The following is a 22,130-nucleotide window of genomic DNA, read 5'->3' as shown; positions in this document are numbered from 1 at the left end:
TATGTGCTGTTTATGGTAGTAACGAAATGTCCTTTTCCACAGTTTGCAGATGGGTTAGGAAATTTTGTGCAGGCGTGGAGTATGTCAAAAATGCGCCAAAAAAACTGGTCGACCTAAGTCTGCAAGTAGTCCAAGGATTGTTGAAAAAATCAAACAAATAGTAATTTCTGACGAAAGATATACTTCTCAGCAAATTGCGGACATGGTTGGCATTTCAAAAGCATCTGTGTTGCCCATTCTGCGAAATATTTTGAAATTGAAGGAGAAAAGTGCTAGGTGGGTCCCGCATTTGCTCACTGATGAGCAAAAACGCACGCGCGTTAAGATGGCGCGCAAGCTTTTGAAAAGGTTTCCAAGATACGATCAAAAACATTTATGAATGTAGTAACAGGTGGTGAGTCTTGGATACATTTCTTCGAACCGCATCGAAAATTAGTAACCGAGTATGGCTCATCAAAAATGCCAGAAGGCCTTGCATTGCCAAAAGGATTGAAAGTGTGAAAAAGGTTATGCATGTCATATTTTTCACTACTAAAGGTCTCGCCATCCAGGTTCCTGTACCTAAAGGCAAGTCAATGAATGCCAAGATTTTTAAGAAAAAAGTTCTTAAAAAGCTTCTCAAATATTTCAGAAACGTCGACCAAAGACGGGTATCCCAGGAATTCCATTTGTTACATGACAACGCCTCGAGTCACAAGGCCGGAATTGTAACGTCGTTTTTGAATGAACAGGGAGTTTATGTTCTAGAACACCCACCCTTTTCTCCGGATCTAGCCCCCTGTGACTTTTTCCTTTTCCCTCGTCTCAAGAAAAAGCTTGAAGGCAGAAAACATACATACCGCCAAAAGTTGGGGGCCGCCATATTTAACCTCCTTAGTGATATACCTGAAAAAGACTATCAGAAAGCTTTTAAGGATTGGATTAAAAGATTAAGACGTTGTGTATCTGTCAAAGGAGATTACTTTGAAGGTTTGAAATTGTCACAAATTGACATACGGGCCTTATTTTATATGTATTGTAAATGCAGGTATTGCATCATCTTTTTGTAAATTTTTGAGTTATTGAGGTAAATGTCAGATTTCACGCATGAAATACCTCTCATGTTTTTCTGTATTTCATAACTTAAATTTCCATGTAAATTTCATTGAATTCTGTTCAGTAATAAGTGACGTATTTTAATCACGTGACGTATGAACTTAGTAGCACATATGTTTTGTATAAGTAGCACGTATTATTTATGGGAGCCTACGGAGGTATGGTGTACCCAAAGGAGCAGTTTTATGCCCTGACTTATTTGTTTTGCTATGGTGCTTACCATATGTTATATATTTTAGCTTCTTCCGCCAGACGATTTTTCCTGGTGATGTCATAACCCGGAAGTACAATGCCCGAGGTTCACTTGTCTTCACTCGCCTGGATGTGATATTCCCAGCGCAGAGCTTTCGTCCCATGGTTGTGCCGTAAACCGCAAAGACGATGATTTTTGTTATCCTCTGAAGTCAGCTCAGGGATGCAATCACCTACCACCATAGGGAGCCAACACGGAATCAACGTATTCACGGTTTAAAGGGACTGAATTTAGAAGCTATGTTTTGTTTGTGCTACTTAAAGTTCACAATTACATTAAAGACCTGTGTCACGTCAGATTAGAATGGACTATAAGAACTTTTGTATCTAGAGATACTGAACTTTCTTTTTTTTTTCTTTCTTATAATCAGTTTTTTTTTCTTTTCATATCTATTCATTGTTAATAATCATCTTATGTAAATAAATTTGTAAATATTGTAAAGGGTGTTGATTTGTTTTGATGGTTACTGTCGCCGGTACGGCCTTTCCTGTCACAATGGTGTCAGAAGTGGGATTGGTCGACCAGACACAGTAGCTATTCGAACAGTATTAACACCCATTTAACTGCAGCAATAATTTGTAAAGATTCCTCTTGTTTTGTTTTATTGTTACACATATAATAGTTTTATTCATTTTTCAGAGTGACGGCTTACCTCAGACAAGACAAGGACAGATCCGTAACTTCAGCTAACCAGCTTTAGTGGTCACAGACTAATAGACAGTTGTATACGACACTTGGATTCTGCGGTGAGTTCGTTCCTTTTATTTTTCTTTTGGGTTTATTTTGTGTCACTCTATGATTAAGCCACCATATATCTGTGCTGAGAGTGACCGCCCTTGACAAGGAGAGTTATCCTACTCACTCTTACTTGTGCGTCGCCCTACTTCTCCCAGTGATCCTATTAGGTATTAGTGTGCTGTATACATACCAGATACAGTATTTTTTTTTAATTTGTGTGTGTTAGCAAGCTTGTTTACTTGCATATACTTTTACCTACTTTTAAGTTTTAGTGCTACACAGTTGTGTTATACCTATACTTTATCTTAGGATAAAGCACTTTGATTTATTTTTGTTTATTTGTTACACTAAAGTTTAACACCAGTTACAGTTGATTGATATTTGATAAGGCTAAGGTATTGTTACAGCCTACTGTCACTGTACTTTGTTGATTGTTGCCTATGCAACCTTGATTGACACATAGTATTGTTGCGCAACTTAGTGTATTATTTTAGTGAGGACGTTTTGTGTAGTATATACGTAGAGTATAGTATTTTGTTTTGGCTTCAGTGGTAACTGTAGAGCCTTAGTGTAAACTAGTGTAGTCTAGTATTCCCTCACGATTGTTTATTTAGTGTCTCAGGTTGTTATAGTAGCTGTAGTGCGTAGTGTTATATAGTGTTAACGTAGTGTAATCAAACATGACTAGTGTAGTAGAGTTAACGAAGGTAGGACAGGAGTTAGGTTATGAAGGAGAGGAGTTACGTAACTTTGTTAAGGAAGAGCAGGCTAGGGAACGTGAGGAAAGACATAGTAGATTAGAGGCAGAGAAAGATAGATTAGAGGCAGAGAAATTAAGAGCAGAGGCAGAGAAAGATAGGTTAGAAGCAGAGAAAGATAGATTAGAGTTAGAAGCTAGGTTGCAGAAAGAAAAGATAGAATATGAAAATCAAAGTAGTTTAGAAGCAGAGAGAGAAAGAGAGAAGGAAAGGTTAGAAGCAGATAGGGAAAGATTAGAGTTAGAGGCTAGGTTGCAGAAGGAAAAGATAGAGTATGAACGTAAGTTAGAATTAGATAAGTTAGAATACGGACGTAAGTTAGAACAGGATAAGTTAGAAATGGAAAAGGAGAAGTTAATGTTAGCTAGGAAGTTAGAAACAAAGAAGGAGGAAGCAGAAAGTAGGAAATTAGAAACAGAGCATAAGTTTAAGACAGACTTAGAAAAGATGAGTAAGAAAAAGGTAAAGGTTAAGATGTCTCCCTTTGATGGAGAAAAATTACCTGTAGCGTATGCTAGTAGAAAATTGCTACCTAGGGAGCAAAAGTACTCAGTGATAGAGAAGGAGTGTTTAGCGATAGTATGGGCAGTAGCTAAGTTTCACCGGTATTTGTTCGGTAAAGACTTTGTATTAGAGACAGATCATCAGCCGCTCACTTATTTGAATAAAGCGAAACTTAGCAACTCCAGGCTGATGAGATGGGCATTGGCATTACAGCCATATAGGATCAGTATTAGAGCAATTCCTGGTAGAGAAAATGTAGGCGCAGATTATTTGAGTAGAGTGTAGACAAGTGGCTATATAATATGGTGTACAGATAGTGACAGCGTGTTTTTTTTTTGTGTGTTTGCTATGTGCAGTATGCCAATTTGTTTTCATTTAAGAAAATTATGAATTTTCTTTTTAAGGGGGGACGTGTGTCACAAATTGACATACGGGCCTTATTTTATATGTATTGTAAATGCAGGTATTGCATCATCTTTTTGTAAATTTTTGAGTGATTGAGGTAAATGTCAGATTTCACGCATGAAATACCTCTCATGTTTTTCTGTATTTCATAACTTAAATTTCCATGTAAATTTCATTGAATTCTGTTCAGTAATAAGTGACGTATTTTAATCACGTGACGTATGAACTTAGTGGCACATATGTTTTGTATAAGTAGCACGTATTATTTATGGGAGCCTACGGAGGTATGGTGTACCCAAAGGAGCAGTTTTATGCCCTGACTTATTTGTTTTGCTATGGTGCTTACCATATGTTATATATTTTAGCTTCTTCCGCCAGACGATTTTTCCTGGTGATGTCATAACCCGGAAGTACAATGCCCGAGGTTCACTTGTCTTCACTCGCCTGGATGTGATATTCCCAGCGCAGAGCTTTCGTCCCATGGTTGTGCCGTAAACCGCAAAGACGATGATTTTTGTTATCCTCTGAAGTCAGCTCAGGGATGCAATCACCTACCACCATAGGGAGCCAACACGGAATCAACGTATTCACGGTTTAAAGGGACTGAATTTAGAAGCTATGTTTTGTTTGTGCTACTTAAAGTTCACAATTACATTAAAGACCTGTGTCACGTCAGATTAGAATGGACTATAAGAGCTTTTGTATCTAGAGATACTGAACTTTCTTTTTTTTTCTTTCTTATAATCAGTTTTTTTTTTCTTTTCATATCTATTCATTGTTAATAATCATCTTATGTAAATAAATTTGTAAATATTGTAAAGGGTGTTGATTTGTTTTGATGGTTACTGTCGCCGGTACGGCCTTTCCTGTCACAGAAATAAAGATTTTCTTAATCCAAAATTTAGTTGTCATTTAACACCATTGGTTGCATTACTTTTGATCCCATCCTCGTAACAATGATTCAAATTTCTTCCTACGTATTTCTAAATACAGCAAAATACAATGGTAACGTATTTTAAAGCGCCGTTATGGAAAAAAATCTCATTGCTTGAAAAGTATGGAACAACTATTTTGTAAGAGCATTTATAACTTGATAACTAAATATTCCTCTACTATTTTCTGAAAAAAATAACGATACAATAAACAAGATTACTGGAATGGTAACGTAAAATGTGTAAAGTATGTTACATACAGATTCCTCCTTCAAATAAGTATTAACACTATATTTTCATATGATATAGCTCAAGTAACACAAGTTTATTGATCACAGTTTATTTCATCTTGTTGTTCAGTTTTAGATATACATGTATCTTGTTTCCAGAGATGTCTGTTTTAGCATAGATTCATTTTATGGAAATTAACTAAAATGCCTAATGTAGAAAAAATTATTTACCTTCAGAGTAACAAAGTACTTTTCTAGAAAACACTGAGAGACATTAAGACCAGATCAAAACTGTCTGATCTATATTTTCTAAATAATTGATGTAATAGAATAAGGTTATTGAAATGGTAACGTAACATGTGTAAAGTATGTTACATACTGATTCCTCCTTCAAGAAGATGTTTAAACTACATTTCCAAACAATATAGCTCACATAATTGTTATTTCATTTACAATTAATTATATCATTTTATTAAATTTTAGTGGTATCTTGTTTCCTGAGAGGTTGGTTGTGGTAGTGGTTTATTTTATGCAAATTAGCTAAACATACCTATTTTGGAATAAATAAAATTACCATCAGTGTTACAAAAAGCTATTTAAGAAAACACTGAGAGACTTTCAGAACAGATCAAAACTGTTTGGTACATCTAAATTGATTTAGTCTTAGAAAATATTATTTTCTAATAAAATTTTGTCATTTTGTAACATTCTCATTTATATTCATGAATATGCAAATTAGTTAACTAACATAAAAAAGCTGATATTTTAAGGCCAATGTCTTAGTTCCATTTTGATATCATTTTTATTATTTTATCACCAACACTGAACAAGATATGACTAATTATCATCTATATGTATGTCCTTTCCAAAAATGAACGGTTGCCATAGAAACAGTGAAATCATATATAGTTCAAAAGAGTTTTTTCATGGGAACATTTTTTACTTTGAAAGAGTTGGTCCTGTCGAACAATCTGGTACCTATGAAAAAAAGTCTAGTGGGGGTGCATGATAGACCTTATTGCTCCCCCCCCCCCCCCCACCCACCCCCTATACCATTGGTGGTTATCACTAACGTTTGTAATAGCTTGCCAGAGACGTTTCTTGGAGAACGTCAAACACGAGACTCTTTTAAAAATTAGAGTTTCAAACCGGAAACTCTGACAAGTTTGTCGAACGGATGTAGTGATACTGACTTTACACCGCCATGCGTGGATGATCAGGACATTGGAGACCGGCTACATATCCGTCTATTAAGTTCTAAGATTTTCAATGAGTACGAACTCGAAACACCATCAAAAGATGCTAGGATCCAGAATAAAAAAAAAACGTTCTCCAACTATATTTGTAAAATATAGTATGCAAATGGCATTTTTATATTTAAGTTATAAATAGTTATGATGGATATAATATATCGTGATACCTCTATTGAAAGGTCTTTTTAATATTTGACAAAATGACACAAACACACGCGACAAAATTATAAACAAAATAGTGTAAATTTAATTGGATGCAATGTGATTATTTCAAATTATGTGTCTCTTTTTGGAAGACCACTGATCGATTAGAAAAACTTGCAAGGTAAAAACCCATTTATGGCATACGCGTTGATACATCATGTTTTACACCACTGAGCGGTTCATTGACCGTGTCTTATTGTCCTTTATCATAATCAAATGTTAAATAAATAGCTAATACAAGTGAAAAACGCTATCAAACTGAAATGGCTAATGCATTCAACGACCTATATACTGAATAAAAAAAAAAGTTCTTATATCTAAAACAAAAAACACTTTTAACATAGTGCCCATTAGTTATCTATTGAATATAGTTATTTTTGATTATTTCATCAGTAAGTAACCTGGTCGGTTAACATTATTTTCTCTTGCAGATCAGAGTAAGGTAGATCTATATGATATTGTATCATATTGCACGGCTAAACAGTTCATTACTATATACTTTATTTCAACAATAGTATGTATACATATAACATATGTCACGGATACGAGCATTCAAAAGTTTGCCGGAACTATTGTGGGTAGTACTGCCAAAAATGTTATGCGGATTGAAGTCTCACTAAGTTAGGTCGAAGAATGTCTTCAATTCCGCTTTACAGCACAGATTGGAAGCAAGCGATGTAACTAGAAACTTATTTCAAAGTTATTTTTTTCAGTCATTTTTGTCAAGCGATCACTAGTTTTGTCTTGTCTTCTAATTTACATATTTTAAAAAAATCTGCATTTTTGCAAACATGTTCAGCCCTCCGAATATTCTAACCATGTTATAGGTTGGGAATCAAGGTACCGACTCACGATTTAATATAGAATGTAATGTGTTCCTATGTTTAAAGACTGCAGATGTTTTCAGTATCAAAATATGAACCATGATTGTTCTAACGGCTAGACTTACGTACTGGATCAGACATTCGTGTGTTTATTATGAATTAAGGCACCACTTAGCATGGGGATTTATCTTTTATATATCCACTTACAAAGAAATATTCAACACTCAAAAGAAAGTGAAACGTCGGTCTAAACAGTCTAAATGTTTACATTTAGTGTCATCATACCTATTACAGCGAATATCATACTTTGCAATATTAACGGGAAGACGGTGTGACGGTGACGTCATTCACCGCGTTCTCGCACTTGCTTTAGAATCTTTTTTGTTTGTTTGCACTTGGCGCAGAAACTTGACGGCCTTTACACTTCCTTACTGTTTTAAAAGTGTTTTTCAGTTGCATACACAGTTTTCATTACGAAAAGAAGTAAAAGAATCATGTTTGCGCGGTTTACGAGTTTCTGTGATTAATTCGGGGTTCTCGGATATACACGCAGGCAACCAGTCTGCGGTGTGTACATAAACCGGAACCGGAAAACATCGAAAAAATTGTAGCAGTTGCTAGTTTCTAGCCTTAGATGCAAATTGGCCATTCAAAATCTTAAAATAAAGGTAAGTGTCAAAACTGAAGGTCCTGTTTTCATTCAAAATAATATTCAATGCGGATTTCGTGCTGCGGAGCTTTGAAATGGACATTTAAAAAACTTCTGACAAGTGTTCAGCCGACCTGAACGGAATTAGGGCCCTGTAGTCGGTCAGATTCGAAACTACGAATATTGATTGTTGGCTCTATGTGCAAATGTCAAAACAACAGAGGCCTAATTCAAGAAGTAGTACTGAAAAAAGTAATCGGTTGACAGATACTTTAGTTATGCAGAATAGGTACAGGAGAGGCTTGTGTCCAAGGCACTGTGCATTGTTGGACTCCTGCTTTTACCCTAACTTTTTGCCACAATGCCAAATATGGCAATATTTTGGAAAATTTGTCCATATTTTCGCGAACCCATGTTTCGCTTTTAGCTACCTTTGGACTACAGAGTCTTATAAATGGCAAATATTTCTATTGGATTTTAAGAAAGCATACAATTACATAACTATATGCTTTATTTCTTTCAAAGCACATTGTTTAGTTGATTCCTGCTTATTAAATAATCGAAGGAAGACGGTCTCCGACCAGCTTGCGAAATGTCTGCTACCGCAGTATATGCAGACAACAAAGACGAATAAATATATACGGACTTTACCGTCTCGGGGATTTTCATCGCCTATTAATATTGTCCCAGTGAACTTTCTTTTGCCTGTTCTGTTCTAGTTCAGGTAAAGGCAGAAGAATATTCTAGCCAAGGCAGTGATTTACTTATTGGATGAAATGATGTATGTACATGTACCTCAAATATAGATCCATTCGATATGTATTTTGTTATGACGTACACGGAAGAAACTATTTACTATGATATACAATAACTAATTTTCTCGCCTAATAACGTCACACTAAAATCTAATAAGAAAACAAATTAGTTCGTGTTTGAATACTTGATTAAAGGCATGTCCGCATTTGCGTATTTTTTCTTAAATGTTATGTTAATGGGTGACAATTTAATTCCTTATGACGTTTTCTTCGGTCACAATTAATATTAATTACTAATTAAAGTGATACATCATTACCTACCGTTTTTGAATATATATAGAATGTAGATCGCGAGCTCCTGAACTGTGACTTCTTTACAGTGCAAATATGAACATGGATAAATGTACTCATTTAATTCAGCTTTTGGTGAGAAATATAGATTTAAACTAACTTTATTATCTTTTTTTAATTGTTTTATTTTGTTTGTTGTATCTCAGCGTAGGAATGAAATCATTAACATTTGGCAAAGTAAGAGACTCTTTCAGTAATCAACTTAATAAATGACCGGTGTACACCGACATAATTTCCTTTTGCTTTTTTATAAGCTTGATGTTTATTATTCTTAGTGATATGCTGCACATACTGGTTAAGAAATATTTATTTACCTGATTAATAGTTTTGGGAAATTGATTGTACGGTTGGCATGTACCTGATTTTAAAAGAATTATTTTAATTTTAACAGAAATATAAACGAGCGCTGTATTCATTTTGCACCAATGTTTGTTGTTCACAAAAGAAGTGAAACTTGTTCATTAAAAAAGATTTAGAATCTTGATCATGTAATTATTCGGTAATTAAAATTTTGACCTTAAAATTTATTTTGAAATTCATTTCACCAGTTTCATCGTTTTTCACAAGAATTAGTTGCAATCATGATAACTGATTCATTTAAACAGCAACTAGTACAATGTGATGAATTAATTACGGATTTTTTTGTTCTTGTTACCTACTATTAAAAAGAACACAAATGTGAAAATAACAAAGATAAGAATAACCTCGTAGTAAACCTATATGGTGCGTTGAGTACAACTTGAATTATTATTTATACATGTTGACCACTTTGGACATGTACTGACTAAGCTACGAATTGGCTAGGGTACGAGTTGACTTTCAAGATTTGAAATGTGACATCTATGTCCATAAGCAAATCTAATCATCTTGGAACTGGGAGACGTATACATTGAAGTGTTTTTCACCTGATAAAGCTTTCTTTACTTATTTCAGATAGTTTTCGGAGGTCTAGTACTAATAGACGGACAGTATCTTCCTGGAAGAGGTTAGTATTGTATTCATAGGCAAATAGGAGAACATACATGATTAAAATTCGTCAGTATGATAAGGTTTGATTTTATGAAAATGAAAAGAATTTATCTGAAATTTATCTAAAAACAATATCAGGTAACAAGCACAATTTAGATGTTTTGTATCACTGTCGCCGAAAACATGTCGATTTTGAGATAATAAACTCTCATTTTTATAATCCACGAAGATTTATCACAGAATGAAGAAGCATCATTTTTCTGGCTTGAATAAAGCGATTTGATAGGGAAGCAGGATACAAATAAGGGCTAATTGATATTTAAATCTTATGAATTATGATTCACTCTGAGCACATCAAATCAAACTTGCATATGTCCACTGTATTTCGTTTATAACAAAATAATGCGGACATGGCATACATCAGAATCAAAGTTATTCTATATTCTATGTAACTGCTGATGCAAACACATTTTCGTCCGTCATATATTGTTAGTTTGTTTAGAATACATGTTGTACAAACAAGCTAGTCAAATCATGAAATGTTTTAAAGTCTTGAAAATGATGTCTTTATGTAATAAAGAAGAAAATGAATAAGTGTCATGCAACCTACTCCCAGTCTCGTTCTGAAACCCACACTGTTTCCTGCAGCGTCAAAAAAAGTTTATATTTATCCAGAACGCATCAAGTGTTAGTAATAACTTCTTGAAGTTTGAATATAATTTAATAAATTGACAGTTCTATTGTTTCACATTATATTTTAATGGCTGCGTCTGATATTTAAAGATAAATCAAGGAAATATCCTCAAATTATAAAGACGGACGAAAGAATTGTTTTATCTCTGTATTAAAGTGGTCTTGAAATTCAGGCTTAACTTCATTAATTTTTCACGTTAAAGTTTGTTGTTCAGTCGTATTGAAAACAGTACTACTTTTCAATATGAGCCGCGTCATGAGAAAACCAACATACTGCGTTTGCGACCAGCATGGATCCAGACCAGCCTTCGCATCCAAGCAGTCTGGTAAGGATCCAGGCTGTTCGGTTTCAAAGCCTAATGCAGTTAGAGAAACTGTTAGCGAACAGAATGGATCCTGACCAGACTGCGCGGATCCATGCTAGTCGCGAAGCTATGTTGGTTTTCTAATGGCGCGGCTCATATAATCTTGTAAAGTGTTTTCCCCCGAAAAGTACACATTTTCCTTGTGTAAAAATTATATAAATCTTAGCGCTTTTTAAATATAGTGCCTGTCCACGGATTGCGACTAATAAAAATTCGGGCTATAGCCTTGACATGTACAAACAAATAATGTTAAGTATCCGTTACATTCGTCACTAAATCTTTATTATTTCCCATGCCTTAGTTTTGTTATTATTTCACTGGTCATCTTGTTTTGTAAACTTAAAAGTAATCGACCGGGCGCTATATTTTACATATTTAATATTTCATGTATTCTAGATGTTTGTGAATAAATCACAGCCTCTTGCAAGAAATAAAATTGAAATACATAATTTTATATTTACAGGATATGGACGAAGACGAATATTCGGTCCTCGACGTAGGATTTATCCAAGATACCCAGACCCTTATGACCCTCTACATATCAGGGATCCGTATCCTTCTATTCCCGCACTGAGGCGGCCTTTCATAAGAGAACCTTACATTGAAGATACAGTGCCTGTTGTTGGAATACGGCGGCCAAATATTGTGAGAGACAGTTCTAGTGATAGACGTCAAGATATTAATGTAGTGAACACCAACAACAATGTAGAAGTTAATAGAGGATCGAATAATGTCGATGTGAGTCAGAGTAAGTAATCTAATCCATTTATCTTCTTATTTGAGATATGATATGATATCATATGATATGCTATGATATTACATTACATTATTCAAGAATTTTAAACATCAATTTACAGCAAAAATTTCATTCTTGTAACTTGTAAATATTTTGTTGTACATTAAGTATCATTTTTTAATCTGATCTAGTATGAATCATTCGTTTTTGATACTTGGAGCGTGATCATTGTCATTTATGCATATACAGCTCTTGCTGTTTCATGCTTAAAAACATGGCGTGCATTAAACAACTCGAATGTTATTATATTCTGAAGTCATTCCACCATTTTACTTGCAACCATAACTTTTTTTTTTATAAACTTTTGATAATATTGATGTGCTATCCCTACCAACGTATACACGGTTAAGATAACTTTCACTTTTCGTGTTTAATTTTACTAATGTTTACAGAGTCTGATGGCAAGGTCCTTGTTTGACGATTTATTACATGTTTTCACGATTTCACATAGCTATAAAAGGTCACAATACGGTAAATAGTTTTCCCAATATATTCTATATAAAACTGACATTTTTGAAGAGCTACCAAACATAGCTAGACCCATTTCAGAAAATGAATCCTTACCTCATTTTAAGAAGTCATGATAAAACTATTATAAAATGAAGATAAAAGTAGGGATTATGTATCGTCTAAGAGAGATTTCTCTTGTCACATTTGCTTACAGTAAAATCAAATCAAAATCACACAGCTGTGACTTGGAAGTACTACTCATATTAAAATTCAGTTTCACTTCACCAAATACAACCTCCTCTCCCATTTTCCCAACAAAAATGTCAAAAATACATCCACAATGACATTTAAACAGCAGCTAGTTTTAATTAAGACCTCTGTTGTCATGTCAAGTGAAAAATTAGTGTTCAAAACCTGTCCGCCATCACGCAACTTAACTATAGTTAAGCCTATAAAAATACTGGTTTTGTGAAATAGTCTCAATTTCATTTGTATAGTACCAATGACATATCTGCATGACAAATACCAAGTTGCAGTTTGGTTAAATCAGTTTTTACGGTTTTATGGCATTTTGAGTAACGCGTGTCTCTGCGTCTATTTTCATTCAAACTTGATGTCGCGGCATAATTTTTAGCCAGTTCGTCTGGCCTGAGCATGTTTTTGCCGTATTTTATATATTTTCACTTTGATTTGCAAGCAAATTACACACTCACACTTTCAAATATACCAAATGTCCTCTCTGAAAGCTATAAACACTGTCCGCTATCACGCGACCGGACCAAATGGCCCCCACGATGGTTCCTTTACTATAGTTAGGCAATAACTGCCACAGTATGTACTGTTGCAAGATTTAATGCTTGTCAAAGAGACAATTTACACAAAACAGCTTCTGTGTACAGCGGACAACCTACTAAAGTGTCATATATCATATAATTCATGGTGAGATATGTTGCTTGAGCACGTCTGGAACTCTTTGATGGATGCTTTCAAATGTTAACATCTTTATTTTGTAGGTTTAATGTGATTTTATTTAAATTGGTAAGAAAAAAAGAAACAAAAATGTAACGTATTATTGCATCATGTTAAATGAAAGTAATTTACAAAATTTGAAATTAATTACTTTAATGGAATTTTTTAATGGTACTAATGAAACCTTTTTAACTGTAAAGTTAATATCAATATTGGTCAATGCAGAGTTGTAATGCATATCAGTAATCCCAATAATGTTATATCAACGTAGATACCTGCATTCTGGAAATCTACAATATTTTTTGTCAATAGCTTTGCTACATCTATCAATAGCATTAATCTCATTTAAACCGTGCGTCCGTCCGGATTTGTTTGTCCGGACTATAACTTTGACTTGCATGGAGCAATATTATTTATATTTGGCAAGAATGTTAACCTCAGTGAGACAAAGTGTCGTGCGCAAACCCCAGTTTCCTATCTCAAAGGTCAAGGTCACAACTACAGGTCAAATGTCAAATTCAAAAATGACTTTGTCCGGAGCATTTCTTCTTCATGCATGGAGGGATTTTGATGTAACTTGGCAAAATTGTTCACCATCATGAGACGGAGTGTCATGCGCAAGAACTAGGTCGCTAGGTCTAAGGTCAAGGTCACACTTAGAGGTCAAAGGATACAAGAATGACAACTTTGTCCGGAGCATTTCTTCTTCATGCATAGAGGGCTTTTGATGTCGCATGGCACAAATGTTCACCACCCTGAGGTGGAGTGTCATGCGCAAGAACCAGGTCCCTAGGTCTAAGGTCAAGGTCACACTTAGAGGTCAAAAGTCAGATATTAGAATGACTTTTTCTGGAGCATTTCTTTTTGATGCATAGAGAGATTTTGATGTAACTTGGCACAACTGTTCATCACCATGAGACGGAGTGTCATGCGCAAGATCCTAGAATTACTTCCCTTTGTTGTTACTATAAATAGCTTATATTCGTAACGTTTTTATTACTGGTCGTAGGGAAAAATCAAGACCACTTTTCTGTAGTACAACATGCATGTTACATCCAATTTTCAAGTGAATTTTGACCTATCTCTATTGATGAGGATTTTTGTGTGGACTTAGAATTTTTTTTTACGTCCCTTTTGTTGTTACTTTAAATAACTTATATTGTAACTTTTTGCAGTCTCTTTTTATTTGGCATAAATGTTTGCCTTAATGAGACAGGGAGTGTCATGTGCAACTCCCAGTCCTTTTGACAGCTGGCGAGCTCGACATTTTGCCCGTGGGCATCTAGTTCAAATAGTGTGCGTGCAAATTGATTCAAAGACTTAAGTTATAGTACCTTCTCATGTAAAGGGAAGACATTTCGATACCAACAAATAAAAGAATGCTAACCTTGGTGTATATGACCATGACCTTTGAGAGAAAGGTCTTGGTATTGCTCGTGACACATTGTCTTATAATGGTGAATATTTATGCGATTCATCTATTACAATAATGTTTTATCTCCCAAGTGAAAGCTTAAACTTGACTTTAAGCTAGAGGTCTGAGTTTTACATTCACCAAATAAATTTGCTATAGTGTTTGTATGAGCCAAGTTATTTGAACATCCATTGATGCAAAGTAAAGATAATGAAAAGACAAAAACAACCTATTATCTTTGACCTCTAAATGTGGACGTGACCTTTTGAGCTAGGGGTCTAGGTCTTGTATGCGACGCATTGTCTAATTGTGGGGAGCATCTGTGTCATGAATGACAAAGTTATTGACCGGACACGAAACAGACACTGTTATTCTTTGACCTTCAACTGTGACTTTGATCTTGAAAATGTGGGTCTGGATCTTGCACGCGACGTTTCATTATGGAGGAGCCAAATAATCTTAAAGTTTCTGAATTGTATGAACAGCAGAGTTATTGACCCCTACAACAAACAGACCCTGTGAATTGTTGACCTCCAAGTGTGACTTGACTTTGGGTTAAGGATCTTGGTCTTGCGGTGCGACAATTAATCTCATAATTGAGAACATTTATGCCAAATTATTTGAAAATGATTTCATAGCAGAGTTATGGATAAGATACGAAGGACAAACGAATGGACGGTTATCAATATACTAGGGGGAAATTTATCTAAATATGTCATTATTTAACCGCTTAGACAATACGTTATTAACATCATTGAGTGTACACTATACATTTTGTATTCCAGTCAAACTGAAATAAAATATGAGAATGATACAATTAATTTTCAAACACGAGAGGTCTGCCGTGTATCAATGGTCCGTTTCAATGATTTACTTACGATTATAAAAGTCAGATATTATATTAAAATACCTGTATGCAATTTATTTATATTTTATTTTGGTCGTGTTTTAGTAAAGCAAAACTGCCGACATATTGGCGGATTTTACTGTGAGCAACAACGATGCACGTGTTCTGTTTATTACGCCGATGCGAGTTTTGTTTTGTCTTCATTTTTTTCTTAGTGATGCAGTGAACGTGACATTTTTGTCCGAGTGATATGAGTTAAGCCATTTTCAAACCGTTTAGATTACGCAGCAGCGGCAAGTAAATTAAATAGTGTTTATTGAAATAAATTGTAATTGGTACTAGCCTATTTTCCGCTTGTTACATACAATTTCTGCACATGATTCAGAGGTGGAGGACGAATGATTTCAGACAAAATGTATTCTGTCAAAGGAGACTTAACGCCTTACCCGGCGATCAAGCTCATGATCATGGTTCCCATAGATTAAGCGGCCTAAATGAAAATGAATTTCAACTTTAACCCGTACTGTAATGTTCATTCGATAGTTAAAAAGATCATCTTATATCTCGATGTCGATAAATATTTGCGGCCGCCTCTCAATTGAAGTCATCTGTATATACCGTATCACCGCTCCGCTCTAAGTAGTCACTGTTCGGTCCATCTGTTTCAGTTAACAAAATCTGGTCAGGTAACTGATTGTGAAATATTTTAGTAAAATATACTCACAAGGTCTCTTAACAATCCTGACATAAAATCATTGTGTTTGTACGGATGTAAGTAATAAAATGTATACTCAAAAACTCCCTTTCTTACTTTTTCAGCAATCAGGCGTACATGCAATCCATCGTGCGGACCTTATTCTACATGTACAGGAGGAGTGTGCCGCCCAAGCTTGGGAATGATGGGTGGAATCGGGGATGCAGGACTTTTTATATAACTGTTCATAAAATGGTGATATAGAGATAACTTATAAATTAATATTTTAATGTTGTAAACCGGCTCTAATTCTCATGTAGCATAGGGAACTTTAGTAAACCGTGGACTATTACAAATAACTAGCAACTGAATTTAGAGTTCCATTTAACTAACTTTAAAGGGAATATCGTTTTCTACTTTTCATCATATCCGCAAGGTCAAAAGTATCACAACAATATCGTGCACTTTTATATATTTAGATGCATACTGTATGTGAATGAATTACAACAAAACTAAATGCTTCTATCAGTTCAGTTTCTATTATGTTAAGAATTTATATTTTATGTTTTGTTTTTGCATAGATTATCTTGACAATATTTGAGTACTTTGTATAATACTTCTGTGTTTGTTTCTACTCCTCCTGCTCAGATTACTGTAATAATAAATATTTGTTCTGTTATTATAATTAGACCTATCTTGATCCATAGCATATGTTGTTCTAGTGAATCATGGTGTCCATTTAATGTTTAATGTTTCTGCATAACAGTTTCGCCTAAGTCGGTTCAAGTGAAACATGGTGTCCATATAATGTCTCTACATAACAGAGTTCCGCTCAAGTCGGTTCGACGGCATAATGGAGGTGTTGCACATTTTGGCCTCTTGTTGTGTTTTATGCTTCTAAAGCATCTGTTGTCGGATTTAACGTCGCACCGACACATGGCGACTTTCCAGCTTTAATGGTGGAGGAAGACCCCAGGTGCCCCTGGGTAGAACCACCGACCTTCCATAAGCCAGCTGGATGGCTTCCTCACATGAAGAATCTGTTTTATAAGAATGCTGCAAAGCTAAATCAAAGGATAATCGTATTCTAATGATTTTATTTAATCGTTGCGACAAACCACTGTGCAGTGAAAAGTGTTAGACCTCTGTGAACGTCTGGTCGTGATCAACCATATGTGGATTAAAAGGCAGGTTGCAGATATATTGTGAGACACTTATTTCTCGAAGATGTAACCGAATCTATATTTTACCTTTAAAAAAAGGATGCTTTCAAACAAAATTACAACATAAAAATAAATTAGTTTATTCATGAGAGTTATAATAATTATATGTAACATACCTCATGCCGGGAACTCTTCTAAAAACTATATATGACCGTTAAACTTTAAAGACCAGGAATACAAAATTCTTAATGAAATATTTTTATATCACTTTATTTTAACCTTGATTTATGAAATATACTGGTGAAATAATTATTATTATTATTATCATGTCGGGCTCAGACGACGAGCCGACCGTGTAATTGTTCCTTCTCAAGAGAAGGAACACTTATGGTGAACATGTCACACTTGACTGTGCATGTAATGGATACAAGGGTATCGTCAAAGGAATCCGATTTCCCGTAGGGCGCCGCCATCTTGGACTCATGCATATTCATTACAGATAGCCTCTAGCCCAATATATGTTTACGCATAATCAATCTTTATTACAGTCTTTAAATAGTGCAATACAACTACGTCAAATAACAGAACAAGAAGACACAATAATAAAGTTTAAATCATGTAACTCCTCGATTAAATATATCATAGTAAAGAATAGAGATTAATGAAATGAATATGCATCATCTAAAACTAGACTCCCGCCAAAACGATTACGTAATAAAATTGTCCCTGGTCACGTGATTCATTTAGCTTCTAACTTTTCAAATTTGCAAGTCATTTCTTTTGCGTACTTTTTTTACTTCCTGATTTTTTTTTTCGAATCGTAAACGCACGTACGAAATTTCTTTGTGTTAAGTGCGCGGGTACTCGCTGGTGTAGTCGCGTGATGAAAATATCCGGAAGTGAAATACAGACTGCAAGACCAATGCTTCCAATAGCATAATATGTACTGCACTTGCTATTATCAAAAAACAGCTTTGGGTTATGATAAAACTGTTAATACTTAGATTCGTTCTTAAATAGATCTAATTAAGTTTGCACAAAAAATGACAAATCATATTTGTCTCATTGCATTATCAAACATTTGTAACATTATGCTTAAACAATATCCCTTAAAAAGAATATTTTATATGTGCTAGAAGGAACCTTTTGGTAAGCTAAATCTTGTGTGACTGCCAATTTTTAAAAAAAAATGTTGACAGAAAGACAGCTTAATGACTAAACCATTTTACACAAATATTTTGATCTCTTATCTAAAGAGAGATGTATGTTACAATAGTTCAGTCTGTCAATGTCAAGTGTGTTGAGATGATTAAAATACTTTTACATATTTATGATGTACTCTGTGTGTACACTGAAAATAAAATGTTGCAATCTATGGCTAACAATACATGTGTTTCTTTTAACTTCAGCCTCATGCATGAGGTCCACTTTTTCACTATTTTTATCAGCCCTAGCCAAGAGAAGTGTGTCTATAACCGTACTTGTATCTTATTTCTGTTTTTCTACGCCCTTTTATAGGTAGGTGTAACGTTCAACGAAATATATTTTTGCTAAGATATTTAACTGATTTTATCCTTTTATCATTAGTCAATATTATTCCTAAGGCTTATAAGCCAGAAACAGCTGAGTTCGACCACCCTTATAAATGATCGTGCTTATCACCATATTGAATATTGAATGATTCTGAACAAAATGATCGACTATATTTGCCTTTTCTTCTGCCCGATCTCTGCTTTTCGCTCCGTAGTTCTGTCGTCAAGTTTGCACAATTACAAGTTTCAGTTACAGCCGCTTAGAGCTATCAAATTATTCATATTCTACATCAAAGCGAACACCAATAAAATCAGGGACGATGCTGTCAGAAAAGTAGATAAGTACTTATGCATTCTAGTTCCAACATTAAACTTAATCTATGCTAGTAGTCTGGTCTCAGTTATAAGAAAAATAACTTTCAGAAAATATATACTAAAATCTCATAAGACAGTTTGCTCTCTTTGCTCTCAATAAATATAATAATATTTAACATATCTTACTGACTCCCAGCTAACGTTATAATGTGGTTTCATTTAAAGGACATGCAAGTATATTCAATGAAAAATACGTTCGCTTCGCTCGTCAAAACTACAAGTATTCTATTCCGTTTCATATCCTACACATTAAGCATGAAATATTGTATTGTTATAACTCGACTTCAATTCCAGGAAGGATTTCATGGAACCTTCAATCACATATGTACTGCTTCTCATGCAGTAACAATTTTGTACATTTCTGGGGCGATTTAAAGCCCCAAAGTGAACACTTTGGTTAGATTCTCTTAATACCATATGCCTAAGAACACAGTAAACAATTGCCCCCGAAATAGTCCTTATATTTCCACAGAAGAGTTATAACATATATGGCATATAAATATGTATAGCTGTCCAAAATACATAGAATACTATAACTTCTATGTGATTCTGTATATGATTATGTCATGCAGCTCTCTGTTATCCTTTCAGATAACATTAGAAAATATTACATAATGAAGGTGAATCAATTCGCCCCCTATGAATGAAATATCCGTATGATTGGAACATTTTCGTTTTTGGTAAGGTAAACCTCAGTGGCATAATACACGCACTGTGTAATATGCAGAGATGAAGTAATTAATCCCAATAATAGATTTTGATAAAATGTTCTGTATTACAAGATCATGTTAGGTGGCAGGGGAGCGGTTTCGTAGTTTGGCCCCGTCGATTTTCTGTATAAACAGGACAGGGTAGATATAAAGGCATATCTATCTTACTGGTTACCTATCATTATTAATTCTTTAATATATCTGGGGAATGAGGAACGGTTAGTGATTCTACATGGCGGGTGTTTTAAAATTTCTAGCTCCGTACTTCCGGTTGAGGCTAAAACATAAACATCAGAACAAAAAGTCGGCCAGACGCTCGGCTGTCATCCATCCACTTTTTTTTCAAGTGAAATTAGGGAAATAAAGTAGTGGTTGGGAGACACATTCCACACCACCTGGGTATGCATCTATGTTCGCACTATACATATATGCTACGAAATTGGATTTAAAAATATAAAATGGATGAATGGCAGAGTTCAAAGTGAGGCCCGGTTAGGCTAATTTTGGTCTATAAAATTTGGGTGATTTGGCCAATTTTCACTACATCTGGCATGGAAAGCGACAGGTGCATAGGACCGGAGAGTCGTCTTTATGTAGTCTATAGTATCTGCAATGGTCCATAGTAGTTTCAAAGAAAAATAAGCAAAAACGAGATTTCTATGGATATTTCAACACTGGTACCAACACGTCAATGTGGAATTCGCAATTCCCTGCCATCTTATGATGTATTGAAATATTAAATAAAAATACTAGGTCACCAGCACTGTTTCAATTTTATTTGCCCCTGGATATGATGCTATTTTTAACATTTTTCGAAATTTCTATACCCCTAAAATATATTTCAGTGAAGTACAATAACTAGTATAAATTTGATATCTCAGCATATCTATAACAGAAAATAATATATCTAGTGGAAACATGCTCAGATAAATCAAAAGAAATTGATTTTATAAAAGAAGAACACTTGTTAAGCAGACCTTAGGGGTATTTTTTCATATTTTTGTCGATTTTAAGTTGGTATTTCAGCTACTTTATCGAGTTTCACATAACAGATTTAAATCAAACTCTGCACATACATTTGGTTGTCCCAGTCACACTACACAGTATAGCGTTAACGGACGTCCAACGTATAGCAAAATTTTCAATGCGTTCGTGTCCGTTCGTATGCGTTTCTTTTCCGTTTCTCATGCGGCAGCTGCGCTCCTTGTCCGGTGACGTTCGTTCCATCCGGTGGAAGGTTTTGCGCATGTTTTACAAAACAATTTAGAAGTACCACCACCGGTACCATGGTTTTGTACGTTGACGCCATGTTCACCGGATTACGACACAACGGAACGTTGTACGTAATGACTGAACTTTTGTCATTTTTTTTTACCGCTGCTGTTTCTCTATGGCGTTTTGTTTCGTTACGTTGTCAGTTTATTATATTGACTGTATGATTGTTAGGGTTTTTTTAATTTGTGATAATAATGCTTTTTATTTCACTTTTAAATGTATGAATTATTATTGAAATGCCCCTCCTTAGAAAATCCTTTTATCATTGTGCAAGTATTCAGACTATATTCTTAAAATTAGGATCAATATAACCAGTTTATATTCCTACAGTTACAACTTAATCGGAAATATCTGCATTCACAGCTTAATGCAGTAAGGTCTTAAATAATATAGAAATTATAATAATAAGTATTGTAAAATGTTAGAATATATGCCCTTGTGATAAGATGTCCCTTCAATTTTCCATCAGCCCGGTATATTATATTATAGCTGTTTTCTAATATATTTCATGAAAATACCATCCATGAGGCATAAATGATCTATATTGACAAGTTGACATACCACGTGTTAAAATACGTGAGAAGAATGTTTTACGATTTGTATACAGAAACAGCTTACAAGTTATATTTTACTACAGAAATAATGTTTACACTTACAATAGAAACGATAGTATTATTTGATTTAACGAGCACTTTGTTAGTGTTTTTGGCAGTTTTTTTACTAAACAAATTCGTTGTTTAAAAAACATTAAAGTTATATTGTAAAAAGTACTTTTCGGGGGGGGGATGTAGATGTAAGCGATTTTGTTTAAACACCCGTTTTCAAATGTATTTCAGGTTATATTGAGATAGTGGATCCATAATGGTAAAGTTTAATAATTGCATTAACTTGATACAGTATTGAAGTTACCATTGTTTTTGCACTGTG

The 22,130-nt window shown here is 34.6% G+C and overlaps 2 protein-coding genes across 2 annotated transcripts; both read left to right on the top strand.

The window, feature by feature from the left end:
- The first annotated feature begins 727 nt into the window (after positions 1–727).
- On the top strand, positions 728–3,989 carry LOC128558641 (myb/SANT-like DNA-binding domain-containing protein 4). The gene is made up of 2 exons (XM_053548592.1): positions 728–2,984; positions 3,096–3,989. Exons 1-2 carry the CDS (start codon positions 2,767–2,769, stop codon positions 3,631–3,633), a joined length of 756 nt encoding a protein of 251 aa, XP_053404567.1. The 5' UTR covers positions 728–2,766; the 3' UTR covers positions 3,634–3,989.
- Positions 3,990–8,919: 4,930 nt separating this feature from the next.
- Positions 8,920–16,827, top strand: LOC123553998 (uncharacterized). Its single transcript, XM_053548591.1, has 4 exons — positions 8,920–9,026; positions 9,885–9,936; positions 11,442–11,726; positions 16,274–16,827. Exons 1-4 carry the CDS (start codon positions 8,988–8,990, stop codon positions 16,387–16,389), a joined length of 492 nt encoding a protein of 163 aa, XP_053404566.1. The 5' UTR covers positions 8,920–8,987; the 3' UTR covers positions 16,390–16,827.
- The last annotated feature ends 5,303 nt before the right edge of the window (positions 16,828–22,130 follow it).

Source organism: Mercenaria mercenaria, chromosome 7 (genome assembly GCF_021730395.1).
Source record: "Mercenaria mercenaria strain notata chromosome 7, MADL_Memer_1, whole genome shotgun sequence".
Classification (NCBI taxonomy): Eukaryota; Metazoa; Mollusca; class Bivalvia; order Venerida; family Veneridae; genus Mercenaria; species Mercenaria mercenaria.
Note: the sequence above shows the minus strand (reverse complement) of the source record. Positions and strands in the feature narration are given on the sequence as shown.